The following is a 15,515-nucleotide window of genomic DNA, read 5'->3' as shown; positions in this document are numbered from 1 at the left end:
GCCTCGCGGGCCGCCTTCGGGGACCGCTGGGTCGCCGCCTCGCGGGCAGTGTCGGGGAACTTCTGGGTCGCCGCCTCCCGGGCAGTCTTCGGGGAGCTCTGGGTCGCCGTCTCCCGGGCAACGTCAGGGGACCGCTGGGTTGCGGCCTCTCGGGCAGCCTGGGGGGACCGCTGGGTAGCTGCGTCCTGGGCAGGGACCTTCTCTGAGCCTGGAAGAAGAACAGTGTGGAGACTTTACCCGTGTCCCCATATTCTTTCCACAAAAGGATTCATGCGTATGGGCTGGGGGGTTGGGGTCTGGAATTTGAGGTCAATTTGGCCTTCTAGATCCCCTTGCAAGAAGAAATCTCTCTCCTGGACGGACTGAGAGGATGAGACCGCTGCTCGGTTTCATCCAGAAAGCATCAATCAGGATCCCTCCCAAGGAACCCTGGCCTGCCCAGGGTGCCCCTATTTATCTGGTTCCGTACTTTGTGCCCGGAGTTGGCGGTGGTAGTCAGCCAAATTCATGATCATCTTGGATACATCTTTCTGGTAATAAGGCCGACCAAATATCAAGATCTCAGCCTCGCCCTCGGGGTCCCACCGATTAACGTGAAGCAGGGTCTGCGACACACACTCGACGTGTGGGATGTGCTCTCCTCCCCGGCCTGCGCAGGAAGCAAAGAGGCTGTGAGGGGTGGGATTTGGGAGAAGGCTGCGGGAGGAGGCAGCGCTGGATTGCGGCTAGGGCCAGTGGAGAGGCTTGCCCTGGGGAGAGGAGAGGGAAAGACCGCATTGGCACCCCTCTCACCCACTCACCGAAGATCGCTTCCACCAGCCAGGCCTCGAGGTGAACTGCCTTCGGACTCTTCAGGTACTCGGAGTGGAACCAGTAGGGCTGCTTGGTGAGGTTACCGAGCACCGTGAATAGCGTCCCTTCTCGCTGCTCCAGCTGCACGAGCGTCGGAAACCGCCTGGGAGTGGCCATGCTGCAGCAGGCCTTGCTGGTAGCGGCTGTGCGGCTGCCAACCCGAAGGCCGAGGTTGGGACCAGCTGCCGCAGTTGCGGCGAGGCCAGGGCCTCATTTCAAGGGCTTTTGGCAAGCCCCTCCCCGTCCGCGCCCTTTTCATTGGATTCCAGCCCTCGCCTCCCAAGCTTCGCTGCTGGGGCTTCTTCCCGAGATCGCCCGAGTGCACTGAGTCGAGCACCTGGGCGCTCTAGGAGGGGCCATTGCTCGGGACCCGCCCTTTTCCCAGGCTCTGGGACCCCGAGGCGGAGCGCCCGCGTGGGAACTCTGTCTGGAAAGCTGGCCTCTGGGAGGTGAGGGCAGCGGCAGAGAGGTAGGGAGGATCCAGCGTCAGGACAACACCTTTTAAGAGAAGCGAACTAGTCTGTGCGGAGACACACGTGCTTTCCAGCGGTTCTAAGGGGACCAGCATTCTTGAGGGGTTGGGATGACTTTTTCATGGAAAACCTAATGAAATACATGGGAAAAGTCAAAGCTTAAGGAGTAAAAAAGGTATTCAAGGGCTAAAGTAAGTTCCATTTCCTCCTGAACCCTGACCACCGAGTTGCCTCCCCAGAGGCCATCACATTTCCAGCTTCTTCCTTAACCTGCCAGAGACAGCTGAGCACACCCAGCAGTATATGGTCTATGTGCTTTGGGCGTCACAGGGGAATCCATTGAAACTTTTTTTAATTCTCTAAGTAATACAGTATTTCTGTGTCTTGGTTTTTTTGTCCATCTTAAAGCATTACCCATTGACTGCTACTCAGGAAGATAAAGCTGTATTGCTCTTGAATAAGTAGTTGGTGTGTCATGCCCAGACCCAGCAGTGAGAGATCCCCAGAACTCAGGCTCATCCTTGTATCCTCCATGGGAGTTCTGTAGGCCAAAGAAGTGAGTGAGAAATTTGTAGGTGTGTGACAACATCAAAAGTCTTGAGAACTAAGCAGAATATGAATTGAGAGCAAAAAAAGGGCAAAATCCATTCAAAGGATCACAGGATGGAGTTATAAACTTCTGTGGGTAGGCAGAATGATTGAGTGTGTGTATAACTGACACCCAGGGATCTGGGCTTCATAACTGTCCCCTCTGGAGGTTATGGACTCACTAACATAGCAACTCTAAATTGAGTTTTAAGGTCCCATCAGTGTTGCCAACAAGAATCCAATCCAAGAGGTATTTCCATGAAAATCTCTAGTCTGTAATCTCTTTGATGATATAGGATAATATATTGTTTCTTAGTGGGCGTAAGAAGATACTTAGGGTTCTATGCATGTTATTGTCATTTATGTGTATGCGTGTGGAATGCATGTGTAGAGATCTTTTACTTCATTGAAGTTTTAGAGTTAGGTATAGAAATATTTGAGAATTAAAACCATAGTATTAATAATTTTGTTTAAAAGGAATCTCTTATGTAAAACTCATGGTTTTTACTATAGTTATCTTTCCTACTTTGTTTCTGATTAGCTTGCAGGAAGCTGAGGATGAGGTAGCAGAATTCCAGGAAGGAAGGAGAAAATTAGAGGCAGAGTTGTGGGCACAATTAGTTCAGGCCAAACGAAGACATAGAGACTTGCAAGCTGGTAAGGAGACCAAAACATGAAGTGGAAGCATTGAAGGCAATTGTGGCAGGAGATACTGATGCCTAATGTGCTAGGTTTATTAAAATGAGAAATATATTTTTTCAGGTGGAACTTAAGAGCAGTAGTCCACAACAACAGAATAAGCTTCAAGTGAAATTTTGAAATAAAATTCATGAAACCAAGGGAAAGGTGGTTTAGAGTTTAGAAGTTCACTTAGAAACTTCATAGCTATCAGTTTTCTAGCTATAATGTTCCTATAATTTTCAAAGGCTCTCTGATTGTTTTGACAGATAGATTGCCTTTTCTACAGGACTTTAAAATTACATATATAACATACACAGTTATTTCATTATTGTTCATTGTCCCTTCAGTTTTGGAGTCTCATTTGGGTTAAAAAATTAGCTTTAAAAAGGTGTTTTCAGTAGTAAAAAGTTTAACCCTTTTCATTGCTCTTTACTACCTGCCTTAGACAAATGCTTGGGAGTGTTTCTGTGTCTGGGGAGTGAATGAGTTTGGGGAAGGTAGTGAGAGACATCAGGTAAGGGGTAAGGAATTTGGACTCTTGGTGGTAGTTTACAGTGGGCTTACCCTGGGCTGCATTCAGCCTGAGAGAACCCAGAGGTTCTCTCACCAAGTTCATGGTATTTGAGGCAATGGTTTCATTATTTTACTTCTCTTCAGAGAGAGACTTCCTTTCATTTTGATAGAGGAAATCTATTGCTTTCTGAGGAAGAATGAATATTTTGAGGCCTTGCATGTTGGAAAATATTTTTATTCCATCCACACAGTAGATTGAACATTTGGTCTTAGAATTCTTTTTTTTTTTTTAAGATTTTATTTATTTATTTGACAGAGAGAGACACAGTGAGAGAGGGAACACAAGCAGGGGGAGTGGCAGAGGGTGAAGCAGGCTTCCCGCTGAGCGGGGAGCCCAATGCGGGGCTGGATCCCAGGACCCTGGGATCATGACCTGAGCCGAAGGCAAATGCTCAATGACTGAGCCACCCAGGCTCCCCTGGTCTTAGAATTCTTGATTGAAATAATTTTTCCCTCAAAATTTCATGCTTCACTTAATTATCTGCTAGCTTCCAGTGATGCTTTTGAGACGTTTAGGCCATTCTGATCTTAATCTTTGGTAGATATTCTTCAATTATTTTATTAAACTTTTTTTTCCTTGTGTTTCCTCTTACCTCTTTCTAGAACTCCTGTTATTTAAAAGTTGGCCTTCTGGACTGCTATTCTTCTTTTTCTTTTCTTTTTCATCTGCCCTATGTTGTTTTTGTTTGTCTAGTAAAAAACTAATTGGAAGCTCTGAGCATGTATGTTTGTTTACATCCAACATTCACTGAGGGAGATATGAGTAGAACTTTTTCTTGAGAACCCTAGTGCAGTCTCATCCGCTCCTTCCCCCGCCCCCATAGGCCAACATATTCATGATCATTAACATGGCAGGCCCTCGGGGGCACCTGGGTGGTTCAGTTGGTTAAGCAACTGCCTTCGGCTCAGGTCATGATCCCGCGGTCCTGGGGTCGAGCCCCACGTTGGGCTCCCTGCTCCGCTGGGAGCCTGCTTCTTCCTCTGCTTGCCACTCCTACTTCTGTGCTCTCTCTCTCTCTCTAGCAAATAAATAAAATCTTAAAAAAAAAACAAAAACATGGCAGGCCCTCACAGCCAGCTTCTGGCACAGAGTGGGACAAGGGAGGGAATGGCTCCCACAGGTAGTGAAGTGAAGGGAGAGAGGGGCAGGAATTGACCCACCGCAGCCTGGATACCTCCCACCCCAGCCCTTGAGCTTGCACCACACAGGGCCAAATTGGCCCAGCTAGGTTTTTGTGATAGACCCCAGATTCTGGGCAACTGCCCTGGATCCTACCCTCTACCCCGCATTAGGTGATTATTGTACACATGGGAGGGAAATGGGGTGCTTTTCTCCTTTCCTTCTAGATGCTACAGTAGGCCCTGAGGAAGAGGTGCTGCCAGAGCTCACTCTAACTCCAACCACATCCCCAAGTCTATACTGGCCCCGTAGTTGGAGTTGAGCAGATCACAGACCAGGAGCAGGATCCCAAAGTCTGAGGTGGCCCCTGAGGTGGGGACACGGCTGGGCTCATTTGGACCTAGCTTGCCTCATCTTAATGCTTCTGCCGCAAGAGTATGGCCAGTGACTTTTCTTTCTGCCCCTCCATTTCTTTCCTTTTTTTTTTTTAACGTTTTTTTTTTTGTTGTTGTTGTTTAAAGATTTTATTTATTTATGTGTGTGAGAGAGAGAAAGAGCACAAGCAGGGACAGCCACAGGCAGAGGGAGAAGCAGGCTCCCTGCTGAGCAAGGAGCCTGATGCGGGACTCAATCCAAGGACCCTGGGATCGTGACCTGAGCCAAAGGCAGATGCCCAACCAACTGAGCCAACCAGGCGCCCCAGTCCACCCCTCCATTTCTTTTCCACAGCCTTTAGGCTCTATTATTTTTATTCTAATAGATTATTTTCCCTTATTGTTTGAGATTGGAAGAAAACACTTCTTCGTTAAGTTTGTACTGCACGGGCAGGATGCGGGGTTTTTCCCTACTCTTAACAGAGGGCTAGCCTAGAGGGGGTGGAGACATCACAAAATCCAGCAGGTTTCCCTAGGGAAGAAGGAATTCTGTCACATCAGCTCCTGTCCCTAGCCTTTCAACCATTTGTAACATGTACAATTCAGTGGCATTAAATGTATTCACAATGTTCTGGAACTATCACCACTCAAAACTTTATCATCCCTGCCAGCCTGCCCTACAAATTGCAGACTTGCCAGCTACACAGTCCCATAAGCCACTTCCTTGATATAAATCTCTTTGTGTGTGTGTGTCTGGTTCCGTTTCTTTGGTGAACCTTGATTGATAAACTCCTTGAGGACTTGAGGACTTTCTTTTGTTCTCTAACTATATCCTCATGCTTACCCCATCCTGGTACTTGTGACACCATATTACAATTGCTTCTTTTGTTTTTCTTCTCCTTTTGGGGGCAGAGATTGTCTTTCAGGAGTGTACCCAGCATCTTTCAAAATGTCTGTCATACTGTAGGCACTTACTCTTTGATGAGTGAATGAATAGTTTTAATTTCTTCTATATGGCTGGTGGTTTTTAGGCTGGAAGTGAGGACTTGGGCATGAGGGAAATTTAGGAAGAGCTAGGACTTTAGTCCTTACCAAGTACCCAGTTCTGTCAAAGGCTTGACTTCTCCTGAGAGAGGGATAGACAGACAGACAGACACACAGAAGGAATGTGTGTGTGTATATCTTTTAATGGTAAAAGCATGTTTTTATGTGAGTCTGTGGAAACTAGAGGATGATAATGAAGTTCCTGTACAGTTACCAGTGATTGTTCTAGAGAAGAAACTGCAATGACTAGGCATTTCCAGGTGATACCTGGTATAGTAGAAAGAGGCAGAAAGTTATTTTTTTTTTAAAGATTTTTTTACTTATTTGACAGAGAGAGACACAGTGAGAGAGGGAACACAAGCAGGGGGAGTGGGAGAGGGAGAAGCAGGCTTCCCGCGGAGCAGGGAGCCCGATGTGGGGCTCGATCCCAGGACCCTGGGATCATGACCTGAGCCGAAGGCAGACGCTTAATGACTGAGCCACCCAGGCGCCCCAGAAGCAGAAAGTTCTAAGTGAGATAAACTTAAGCCTCCAAGTTTAAAAACACATTATAAAGCAATAGTTCTTTCTACAATGGCCTCATATTTAGAATGCCAGAACCTTGAATTGTGTGGTGACGTTGGTGAAAAAAGAAAAAAAAAACCCAGAAATTTCCAGCTATGGGAAAGAGCAGAGAACTTATAAAAAGTTCAATTATATGCAAAAATGTACCCATAAGTGATTAAGTAGACAGCATTAAACAATAAGTTAGAAAATATTTAATAAATGGAACTAGGTGGTGACTAATGATGAAAAATAACATTTACATTGGTTTACATCTTATTTTTTTTTAAAGATTTTATTTATTTATTTGACAGAGAGAGACACAGTGAGAGAGGGAACACAGTAGGGGGACAGGGAGAGGGAGAAGCAGGCTTCCCGCAGAGCAGGGAGCCCGATGCAGGGCTCCATCCCAGGACCCTGGGATCATGACCTGAGCCGAAGGCAGACGCTTAACAACTGAGCCACCCAGGTGTCCCTACATTGGTTTACATCTTAAAACGTAAGTGAAACATTCTTGATCAATTCAAATAAATACAAGAAGAATGATCAAACTTATACAGCCTTTATTGAGTCCCTGCTCTTGTGGACAGTTGGGGAAAGGTGATGGAAATGGGATGTCAAAGTCAGGTGTAGGGGTGCCTGGGTGGTTCAGTCTGTTAAGCGTCTGCCTTCGGCTCAGGTCACGATCCCAGGGTCCTGGGATCAAGTCCCACATCGGGCTCCCTGCTCAGCAGGAAGCCTTTCTCCCTCTCCCACTCCCCCTGCTTGTGTTCCCTTTCTCGCTGTGTCTCTCTCTGTCAAAGAAATAAATAAAAAACCTTAAAAAAAAAAAAGGGTGTATACCCTCAGTAGCACACAGTTAGGTGCTATAAAGATGACTGAAGGATAAAAGGTAATTTCAGTTGGTTAACTTACCCAAGGAATTATGTTCTTTTCTTATTTCTTTTTTTTTCTCTTCTCGAGTATTTCTGACCCCCCTTAAAGGCAGTCTGGCAGAGGTGCTACGGGGTCTCAGGAACTTCAGTCTCAAGTGTTCGTCCCTGAAAAAAATTGCCCAGGTATAATATGCCAATGGTGCTATATCATCTTTACAAGGATTACTCACAGTGTTATGTATTGAACATACGACCTTTGGAGCAAGTGGGCTACCATCTCCCAGATCCTCATAGAGGCAGAGCAAATGTTAGAGGAAGGAAAAAGCCAAGTTTTCACTTCAGTAATTCCTTGAAGTGTGCTGCAACATAGGAATGATCCAACCTGCCCGTGTTACTAGATGAGTGGAAAACTCTGATTTATTTTTTAAAAAAGATGTTATTTGTCAGAGAGAGAGAGAGCACAAGCAGGGGGAGCGGCAGGCAGAGGGAGAAACAGGCTCCCGCTGAGCAAGAAGCCTGTTGCAGGACTTGATCCCAGGACCCTGGGATCATGACCTGAGCTGAAGGCAGACACTTAACTGACTGAGCCACCCAGGCATCCAAAAACTCTGATATAAACAAAGTGCCAACAAGAGATTGCCTTTGATTCTTGCTCTTTGTAGCATTTCTCAACTTTTCACCTCTTTCCTTACTGTAAAAACTCTGCATTTAAGTAGGAAAATGAAGCAGTTGAAAAAGAAAAGGAAAAGCAGTTTTAATGTTCAAGAAACTCAGACCCTTTTGCAAGAAATTGCAAAAAGAAAAGAAGTAATTTTTTCCAAGCAGCTCAATATAACAACATGATGAAGCCGCTGGCTTCGGAGGAGATTCAGCAGGGTGTCAATGCCGTAGGAGAAGGAGAACAGAGGACAGGGAGGGAAGTGAAAAGAAGGCACCTTGACCTTGACTGGCGGGCACCTATGAAGAGGAAGAAGATGAAGCGAACAAGAACATTATGCTGGGGGCGCCTGGGTGGCTCAGTCGTTGGGCGTCTGCCTTTGGCTCAGGTCGTGATCCCAGGGTCCTGGGATGGAGCCCCGCATCGGGCTCCCTGCTCGGCGGGAGGCTTGCTTCTCCCTCTCCCACTCCCCCTGCTTGTGTTCCCTCTCTCTGTCAAATAAATAAATAAAATCTTTAAAAAAAAAAAAAAAAGAACATTAAGCGGGCTGGTTCAGGATGTCTCCCTCCCACATCTGATTTAGATGACTGTCACCGAAGAGATAGATGAAAAGACTGGATTCTGAAATGATACAGATTTTGATTGGCAAAATGTGGCAGATTTTAGGGATGCAAGTGGATCCTTAACTGAGGTTAAGGTGCAAGAGAAAGAGAGAGATCCCCAGAGCCCCGATTTTGAGATTGAGGAGGAAGAAGTGTTGTCATCAGTCATACCAGATTCCAGGAGGGAAAATGAACTTCCTGATTTCCCCCACATCGATGACTTTTTTACTCTGAACCATTTAGGTCTGCATATTTGCTGATCAACATAGAGAAACAGAAACTGGAGTTGGAAAAACGACGCCTGCATATTGAGGCTGAAAGGCTGCAGGTAGAAAAGGAACGCCTAGAGATCGACAAGGAGTGGCCACAGAATGAAAGAAGTTGAGGCTACAGATTGTCAACTCTGACAACCCCTCTTTGGAAAATGAACTTGGCCAAGGACAAAAGTCCATACTTCAACCACAGGACATAGAAACAGAGAATTAAAACTTGAGAGAGAACGCTTACAACTGGAAAAAGGTTACAGTTCTTGAAGTTTTTTTTTTTAAATATTTTATTTATTTATTTGAGAGAGAGAATGAGGGAGAGATAGAGAGCACATGAGAGGAGGGAGGGTCAGAGGGAGAAGCAGACTCCCCACTGAGCAGGGAGCCCGACACGGGACCTGATCCTGGAACTCCAGGACCATGACCCGAGCCGAAGGCAGTTGCTTAACCAGCTGAGCCACCCAGGTGCCCCAGTTCTTGAAGTTTGAATCAGAGAAGCTGCAGATTGAAAAAGAACACTTACAAGTAGAGAAAGAGAGACTTCAAATTCAGAAGGAAGGGCACTTGCAGTGATTTCTTTTGGTCTCCATTTAGCAAATGTTTGTAAACCATAGGTTTTTCTTTGTATTGGGTAATATAAAAATGGTTGCGAGATTAACTATGTTTTTTTTTTCCTGTTTAATGTCAGTGTTTTCAATTGGAAAAAGATATGTGTGGGTAACTGTATACTTAAATAGTACATTACATAAAAACTATGTGCCCTAGCATAAATAGTATTGCAAAAACTAATGTGCTGTACTCTTTGAATTAGTAAAATTGCATAGAATCTTGTATAATCTGTGCACTGAGTTTACAGTTATTTCTATGTAAAATTCTAGCTTGGCGGTGTTTCGTTTTTTTTTTTTAAGATTTTATTTATTTACTTGACAGAGACACAGAGAGAGAGGGAACACAAGCAGGGGGAGTGGGAGAGGGAGAAGCAGGCTTCCCGCTGAGCAGGGAGCCTGATGTGGGGCTCAATCCCAAGACCCTGGGATCATGACCTGAGCCGAAGGCAAATGCTTAATGACCGAGCCACCCAGGAGCCCCTAGCTTGGCAGTTCTTGATGGCAGGGGGAGAGGTAATTCTGACTCCCAAAAGACATTTGGCAACATCTGGAGACATTTTTGGTTGTCAAAATGGGGGAGTGGAAAAGGTTGCTCCTGGTGTGTAGTGGTAGAGGCCAGAGATGCCTACTTATATCCTACCATGCACAGGACAGCCCTCCACAAAAAAGAATTATCCAACACAAAATGTCAATTTTGCTGAGGTTGAGAAATGCTTTCCTAACCTGTGTACCTCTATAGCTTAGGTTTATAGTTTCAGAATATTAAAACCTCAGATATTTAAGATATTAAGATAGTTACATAAACGGCCAAAACTTTAACCATGTAACATTACTGTATAGTATATTGAACATAGGAAGTGATGAAGATTATAGGTATTTTATTGCCATATTTCCATCTATGAATAACTTGAGATTGAGAAAATACAGGAAACATCAGAGATTGTCTAAAATGGGTCACTTTGAAAAGCAGTTCATTCATCTAGTTACTGATGCTTTAGAAGCAACACATACTTTTTAAGTTTTAGTTCCCTTTTTTCTTTGACTTTATCATCTTAGTTTAGATAGAAAAATTGTCATTTCAATCATGTACTGAAATCTTAATATAAGTGAATGGTTGAAGCTAGTAAAAATGGTATCAATATAAAAATGGTACTTGTAGTCCATGAGCTTGAAATCAGTGAGTTAGTTTTTATTTTTATTTTTTATTTTTTTTTAAGATTTTATTTATTTACGTGAGAGAGAGAGAATGAGAGATAGAGAGCACGAGAGGGAAGAGGGTCGGAGGGAGAAGCAGACTCCCTGCTGAGCAGGAAGCCCGATGTGGGACTCGATCCCGGGACTCCAGGATCCTGACCTGAGTCGAAGGCAGTCGCTTAACCAACTGAGCCACCCAGGCGCCCTATTTTTTATTTTTAAAAAATATTTTATTTTTATATTTGAGAGAGAGAGACAGAGATAGCAAGACAGAGCAAGAGTGGGGAGGAGAGGGAGAAGCAGGCTCCCCACCGAGTAGGGAACTTGACATGGGGCTTCATTCCAGGCCCCCGGGATCATGACCCGAGCCACTTAACCAGCTGAGCCACCCAGGTGCCCTTAATGCTTATTTTTAAAATAAATATTAATAGCTATGTGGGAGTCAGAATGGGGGCTGGGGGAGGATGCCCTCTGTATAAGATGATGATGATGATGATGATAATGATAAAATAATGATAATAGCTGATGAATGAGTTAGGGAAGCACTTATCACACACTATCTGATCTAATTTGTAGAACAATTTTGAGAGTAACATTATTATTCCTGAATCTGAGGCTCGGAGAAGTAACACAGTAAGTGAAAGCCTGATCTCATACCATGGTGTATTTTGTCTTTGCTCCTCTCTGAGGAACGGAGTTTGTATCTTCAGGCCCTTTGGTATTTATTCTGAGACCAAGGGCTTGTTTAACTGGTTGATTTGCCTTCAGTCTCCTGAAGGTGCTTTTTCCACAATCCAGGTGATTCTGATGCACAGTAAAGTTGAGAATCACTGCAAGGGATCATTTTGAATTTTCTGATTTCTAGGGCTGATAATGTAGCTTTAATACAACTCTTCTGTTGACAGATACTACTTGGATTCTGCATTTGTTCCTTGTTAATTTAAGAATGTCTTGAAAACATATGTGATATTTGAGTATGGACATATGAGAAAAAAATATATTTCTGCTTCATTACCTTGGCTTTAAAATAGTGTTATTTTTCCATAACCAAAATAAATGCTGCTACCATAGAAATAAAATTTCCCTATACTAACAAAAAAAAAACAACAAAAAAGAGTATTTCTAATTGCATCTTTTGTTCTATTTTAGGTCTTTCTATTCCTGCTTTGTATCTCCTCTTATGGTCGAGATTCAAAAACACCAAAGTCCACTCTAAAGAAAGCTTTTTATCATCACACACACATCCCACTTGAAATAATACAAGTAGTAATTGTCAATATGGATGCATCTGGCTCCAGTGTCCGTATAGTATGTTATAGGTCTGAAAAGTAAATCATCAAAACTAATTCTTTTGAAGGTAAAAGGAGCCACCAGCTGCTCTGGAATGCTACTCCCAGGAAAACTCTGATTTCAGCTTTTTGGAAGATATCTGTCACCTTTCCATCCCCTGCATCACTCCCAACCCACCTTCTTTAGTCAAGAAAGTATTTACTTTTATAGCTAGTGACAAGTGTTGGGGGGTAGGGAGTGTTTAGAGGATGGAAAAGCCTAGCCTAATAACACACTCAGATGATTTAAAAGTTTTCAGCCAAAATTAAAACTGAGTGGATTAAAATATCCAATAAGTTGCTACTTAATAGAGACACTCAATGCAAAAGGACATAATCATTCTCTAAGAAAAGAAAAGCAAATGAATTAAGACAATAAGAAAGAAATAAACCTGGAGTGACAGTGTTTAAATAATATCTAGTAGACTTTAATGTGAATGGCATTAAGCAGGAAAAGATCTTTATGTGAGAACATAATATAAATCATTTTGTACCACAATGTTCTCTTTAAGTCTCTTAACTATCCAGCTTTCATTACCAACAGAACACAATGGTATATGGGAGCTAGAAAGGGGTCCCAAGATGGCAACTGAAATTCAGACAGATTTTGAAATTTTTAAATTCTGACTTCATTTTTTTAAATTAAACTTCTTTATTTTGGATAATTGTAGATTCACATACAGTTGTAGATTTTTTTTTTTTTTTTTTTTTTTTAAGTAGGCTCCACACTCATGGAACCCAATGCAGGACTTGTGCTGACAACCCGGAGATCATGACCTGAGCTGAAATCAAGAGGTGGATGCTCAACTGACTGAGCCACCCAGGTGCCCCAAGAACCCACAGTTCTTTGACTGAATGTGAAGAAGTCTGCCTTAAGAGATAGTCATAATAGTCAGCTGATGGGATTGGAAGTTATCAGAACATGGTCTTGGGAAAAGTCATCTTCATTTCCACATCTATGAAGCTATAAAACATTGAAATCACACTCTCATCGTATGAATCTAGTGCATCACTTCAAGCAATATGTTTTCTAAATGAATAAAACTGCTTAGAAGCAGAAGCCTAGCCTATACAGGGGTGCCTGGGTAGCTCAGTCAGTTAAGTGGCTGACTCTATTTCCGCTCAGGGCATGATCTCAGGGTCCTGGGGTGAGCCCAGCATCAGCCTCCATGCTCCTCAGGGAGTCAGCTCGAGGATTCTTTCTCCCTGGGCCCTTACCCATGCTCGCTGGCTCTCTCTCAAATAAATAAATAAATCTTAAAAAAAAAGTCTGGCCTATACAGTTTGGGCCCAAGTGTCCAGGTGGGGCACTCATGAGTTCTGAAATTGGAATAGACTGAAAAGTCCCAGACTTTGGGGCTTCAAGGAGGGCGAACAGTACGGGCACTTTAGTGACCCCATCACGTGCCTTGCAGATAAGGACTTTCTGAATTTCCTTTTCTCCTTTGTTAAATGGCAGGAATTACTCCCGAGTCCCCGGAAGTTGTAGGGGGTCTCCGTGAAGTGAAGCCGCTGGGTTTAGCTCCCTTAGGCCCAAGGGAAGTGGGACCCTCCTTTGGAACGTGGGAGACAGGAACTTGATTTCGCAGCTCCCCGGTGGTCCTCACGCCCTCAAGCCTTGGATTTTCGTCTTTCCGGGGTTCAGGTCCAATCACTTGTTCCCAGGGTAAGAGTTGACGTTGCCCTCGCCCCATGCACTCCCAAGGCCAAGAGATTCCGGTGTGGAAGAAACGAGTCAATACAGGTGGAAACCCTTATAAACTCGGAGACGCCAGGCCCACCGGCACTGGGGAGAGGGTAAAGTGACGGAGATGGTCACGCGCAAGACCAAAGCGCAGGCGGGCCAGCGGAGCGTTCTGAGTGGGAGAACGGACCGCCAGGCAGGGGGCGGGGCTTGTCGTGGGCGGGGCTTGTCGTGGGCGGGGCCCTCTCCGGTGCTCACCTCTCCGCGCGGTGGCCGGGGCGGCTCAGGCCTAGCTTAGGTTGGAGTGTGGTAAGTTTTGAGGCAGTCCAGATGGGGACGCTACCAAAACGAAAAGATATTCCACCGTGGGTGAAAGCTCCCGAAGACTTGAAAGATCCCGAGGTGTTGCAGGTCCAGACGCAGCTCTTGGAAGCTATGTTTGGTGAGTGAGCCCAATCCTGACCTGGGTGCCCTGGCTCGGGCGTCTTGGTCTCTCTCCGTGGGCCTAAGCGCTCATATTCTTCCCCAAACAGGCCCAGCTGGATCTCGAATCCCGTACATCGAGCAAGTGAGCAAAGTCATGCTCGAGCTAAAGGTTCTGGAATCCTCGGACCTCACCGAGATCGTGGTTTATGGCTCTTACTTGTATAAGCTCAGGGCCAGGTGGATGCTCCAGTCCATGGCCGAATGGCACCGCCAGCGACAGGAACGAGGTGAGAGGCCTGGGGACGAGGTCCTTTGGCCTGGGGACGCGTGGGTGGTTTTACTCCCTCTCCTGTAGCCCTTCTCTACTCTCTCCCTCTCTTCTCACCGCAACCAACACCCGCACCTCAGCTTCACCAGGGGCGCCCCTCCATATCTGGGCTGCCCCTGAGATGCTGTAATACCGTCTGTTGGTTCTAGAGACCCTGGAGTGAGACCAGGATGAGAGGCGGCCTGGCTTCATAGGGAAGTGTTACCTGAGACCTGATCCCAGTTCTTACCCTCCCTCCCAACACTCCCTCTAGCTTCTTGGGGGATATTGGAATGGGCTCAGCGGCCCCACCTTCTGACATTCCCAAGAATCCCAGGTGCAGAATGCCAGGCTGGAAAGTCCCAGAAAGGAACCTTGAAAGAGGCTGAGAACTGTCCAGGGGCTCTTACCCTCTCCCCTCATGCACACTTGTTGCTTTCTGGTGCAGGGATGCTCAAACTTGAGGATGCCATGAAAGCCCTAGAGCTAGGTCCTTGGATGAAGTGAAGCCAGTTTGCAACCAACGTACCTGGAATCAGGATTTAAAGAGTAAACTGTCTCCAGAGCTGGAATGGATGTGGTCTGGTTGAAATTCTCCTCCAGCCTGACAAGGAAAAACCAGCTGATTTTTGGGTCTCCACCTTTGTCTCTGAGTTCTAATGTGGCTCCCCCTCCCAGGTTTGCTAATTAAAATAAAATTTTAAATAAATAGCTCCTTGATGTTTGAAGTATTGGTGATAACATCACAGCCAAGGTGGCCCTTGAGCTTAACCCTTAAATAAAACCTTCAAAGCTAGAAAAAGGTCCAAGAGCACACATGGCTAGGGTTAAAAGGCATAGGAGGGGGTGCCTGGGTGGCTTAGTCGTTAAGCGTCTGCCTTCGGCTCAGGTCATGATCCCAGAGTCTTGGGGTTGAGCCCACATCGGGCTCGCTGCTTGGCGGGAAGCCTGCTTCTCCCTCTCTCACTCCCCCTGCTTGTGTTCCCTCTCCGTGTCTCTCTCTGTCAAATAAATAAAATCTTAAAAAAATAAAATAAAAGGCATAGGAGTTTGATTTTGAGATGCAGCTTTGATCAAAGCCCAGTCAATTTTAGGGGAAATGTGATATTGTCTGGAACTGACCTTGATTTTTTTTTTTTTAAGATTTTATATATTTATTTGTCAGAGAGAGAACACAAGCAGGGGGAGCTGCAGGCAGAGGGAGAAGCAGGCTCCCCCACTGAGCAAGGAGACCGATGAGGGGCTCTATCCCAGGACCCTGGGATCATGACTTGAGCCAAAGGCATACATTTAAAACCGACTGAGCCACCCAGGCGCCC

General features: G+C 45.2%; 3 protein-coding genes and 1 pseudogene across 3 annotated transcripts in view; 3 read left to right on the top strand and 1 right to left on the bottom strand.

Annotated features, from left to right (window-relative positions):
* KHDC3L (KH domain containing 3 like, subcortical maternal complex member) overlaps positions 1 to 1,089 on the bottom strand; it is a 1,333-nt gene extending 244 nt beyond the window's left edge. Inside the window, exons 1-3 of the mRNA XM_025890612.2 lie at positions 801 to 1,089; positions 470 to 649; positions 1 to 208 (exon numbers count right to left, since the gene is read on the bottom strand). The exon at positions 1 to 208 is cut by the window's left edge and continues 244 nt beyond it. Coding sequence (XP_025746397.1) covers positions 1 to 208; positions 470 to 649; positions 801 to 969 — 557 coding nt within the window. The 5' untranslated portion in view covers positions 970 to 1,089. The remainder of the gene's footprint in view (positions 209 to 469; positions 650 to 800) is intronic.
* Positions 1 to 13,005, top strand: part of OOEP (oocyte expressed protein) — a 43,029-nt gene extending 30,024 nt beyond the window's left edge. Inside the window, exon 3 of the mRNA XM_073905222.1 lies at positions 11,601 to 13,005. Within this exon, the coding sequence (XP_073761323.1) occupies positions 11,601 to 11,704 (104 nt within the window). The 3' untranslated portion in view covers positions 11,705 to 13,005. The remainder of the gene's footprint in view (positions 1 to 11,600) is intronic.
* Positions 7,844 to 9,222, top strand: LOC112837959 (myb/SANT-like DNA-binding domain-containing protein 4; annotated as a pseudogene).
* Positions 13,006 to 13,743: 738 nt separating the features above from the next.
* On the top strand, positions 13,744 to 14,875 carry DPPA5 (developmental pluripotency associated 5). The gene is made up of 3 exons (XM_025890320.2): positions 13,744 to 13,905; positions 13,997 to 14,176; positions 14,645 to 14,875. Exons 1-3 carry the CDS (start codon positions 13,794 to 13,796, stop codon positions 14,701 to 14,703), a joined length of 351 nt encoding a protein of 116 aa, XP_025746105.1. The 5' UTR covers positions 13,744 to 13,793; the 3' UTR covers positions 14,704 to 14,875.
* The last annotated feature ends 640 nt before the right edge of the window (positions 14,876 to 15,515 follow it).

Source organism: Callorhinus ursinus, unplaced genomic scaffold (assembly GCF_003265705.2).
Source record: "Callorhinus ursinus isolate GAN/ISIS: 27379988/994484 unplaced genomic scaffold, GSC_fseal_2.0 scaffold22, whole genome shotgun sequence".
NCBI classification, from domain to species: domain Eukaryota; kingdom Metazoa; phylum Chordata; class Mammalia; order Carnivora; family Otariidae; genus Callorhinus; species Callorhinus ursinus.
Note: the sequence above shows the minus strand (reverse complement) of the source record. Positions and strands in the feature narration are given on the sequence as shown.

Excerpts from the sequence above, each read along its gene's own strand:
- DPPA5 (XM_025890320.2), top strand. The coding sequence starts at position 13,794 with ATGGGGACGCTACCAAAACGAAAAGATATTCCACCGTGGGTGAAAGCT. Across the intron at positions 13,906-13,996 it reads GCTCTTGGAAGCTATGTTTG|GCCCAGCTGGATCTCGAATC; the intron begins GTGAGTGAGCCC and ends TTCCCCAAACAG. Across the intron at positions 14,177-14,644 it reads CCGCCAGCGACAGGAACGAG|GGATGCTCAAACTTGAGGAT; the intron begins GTGAGAGGCCTG and ends TTTCTGGTGCAG.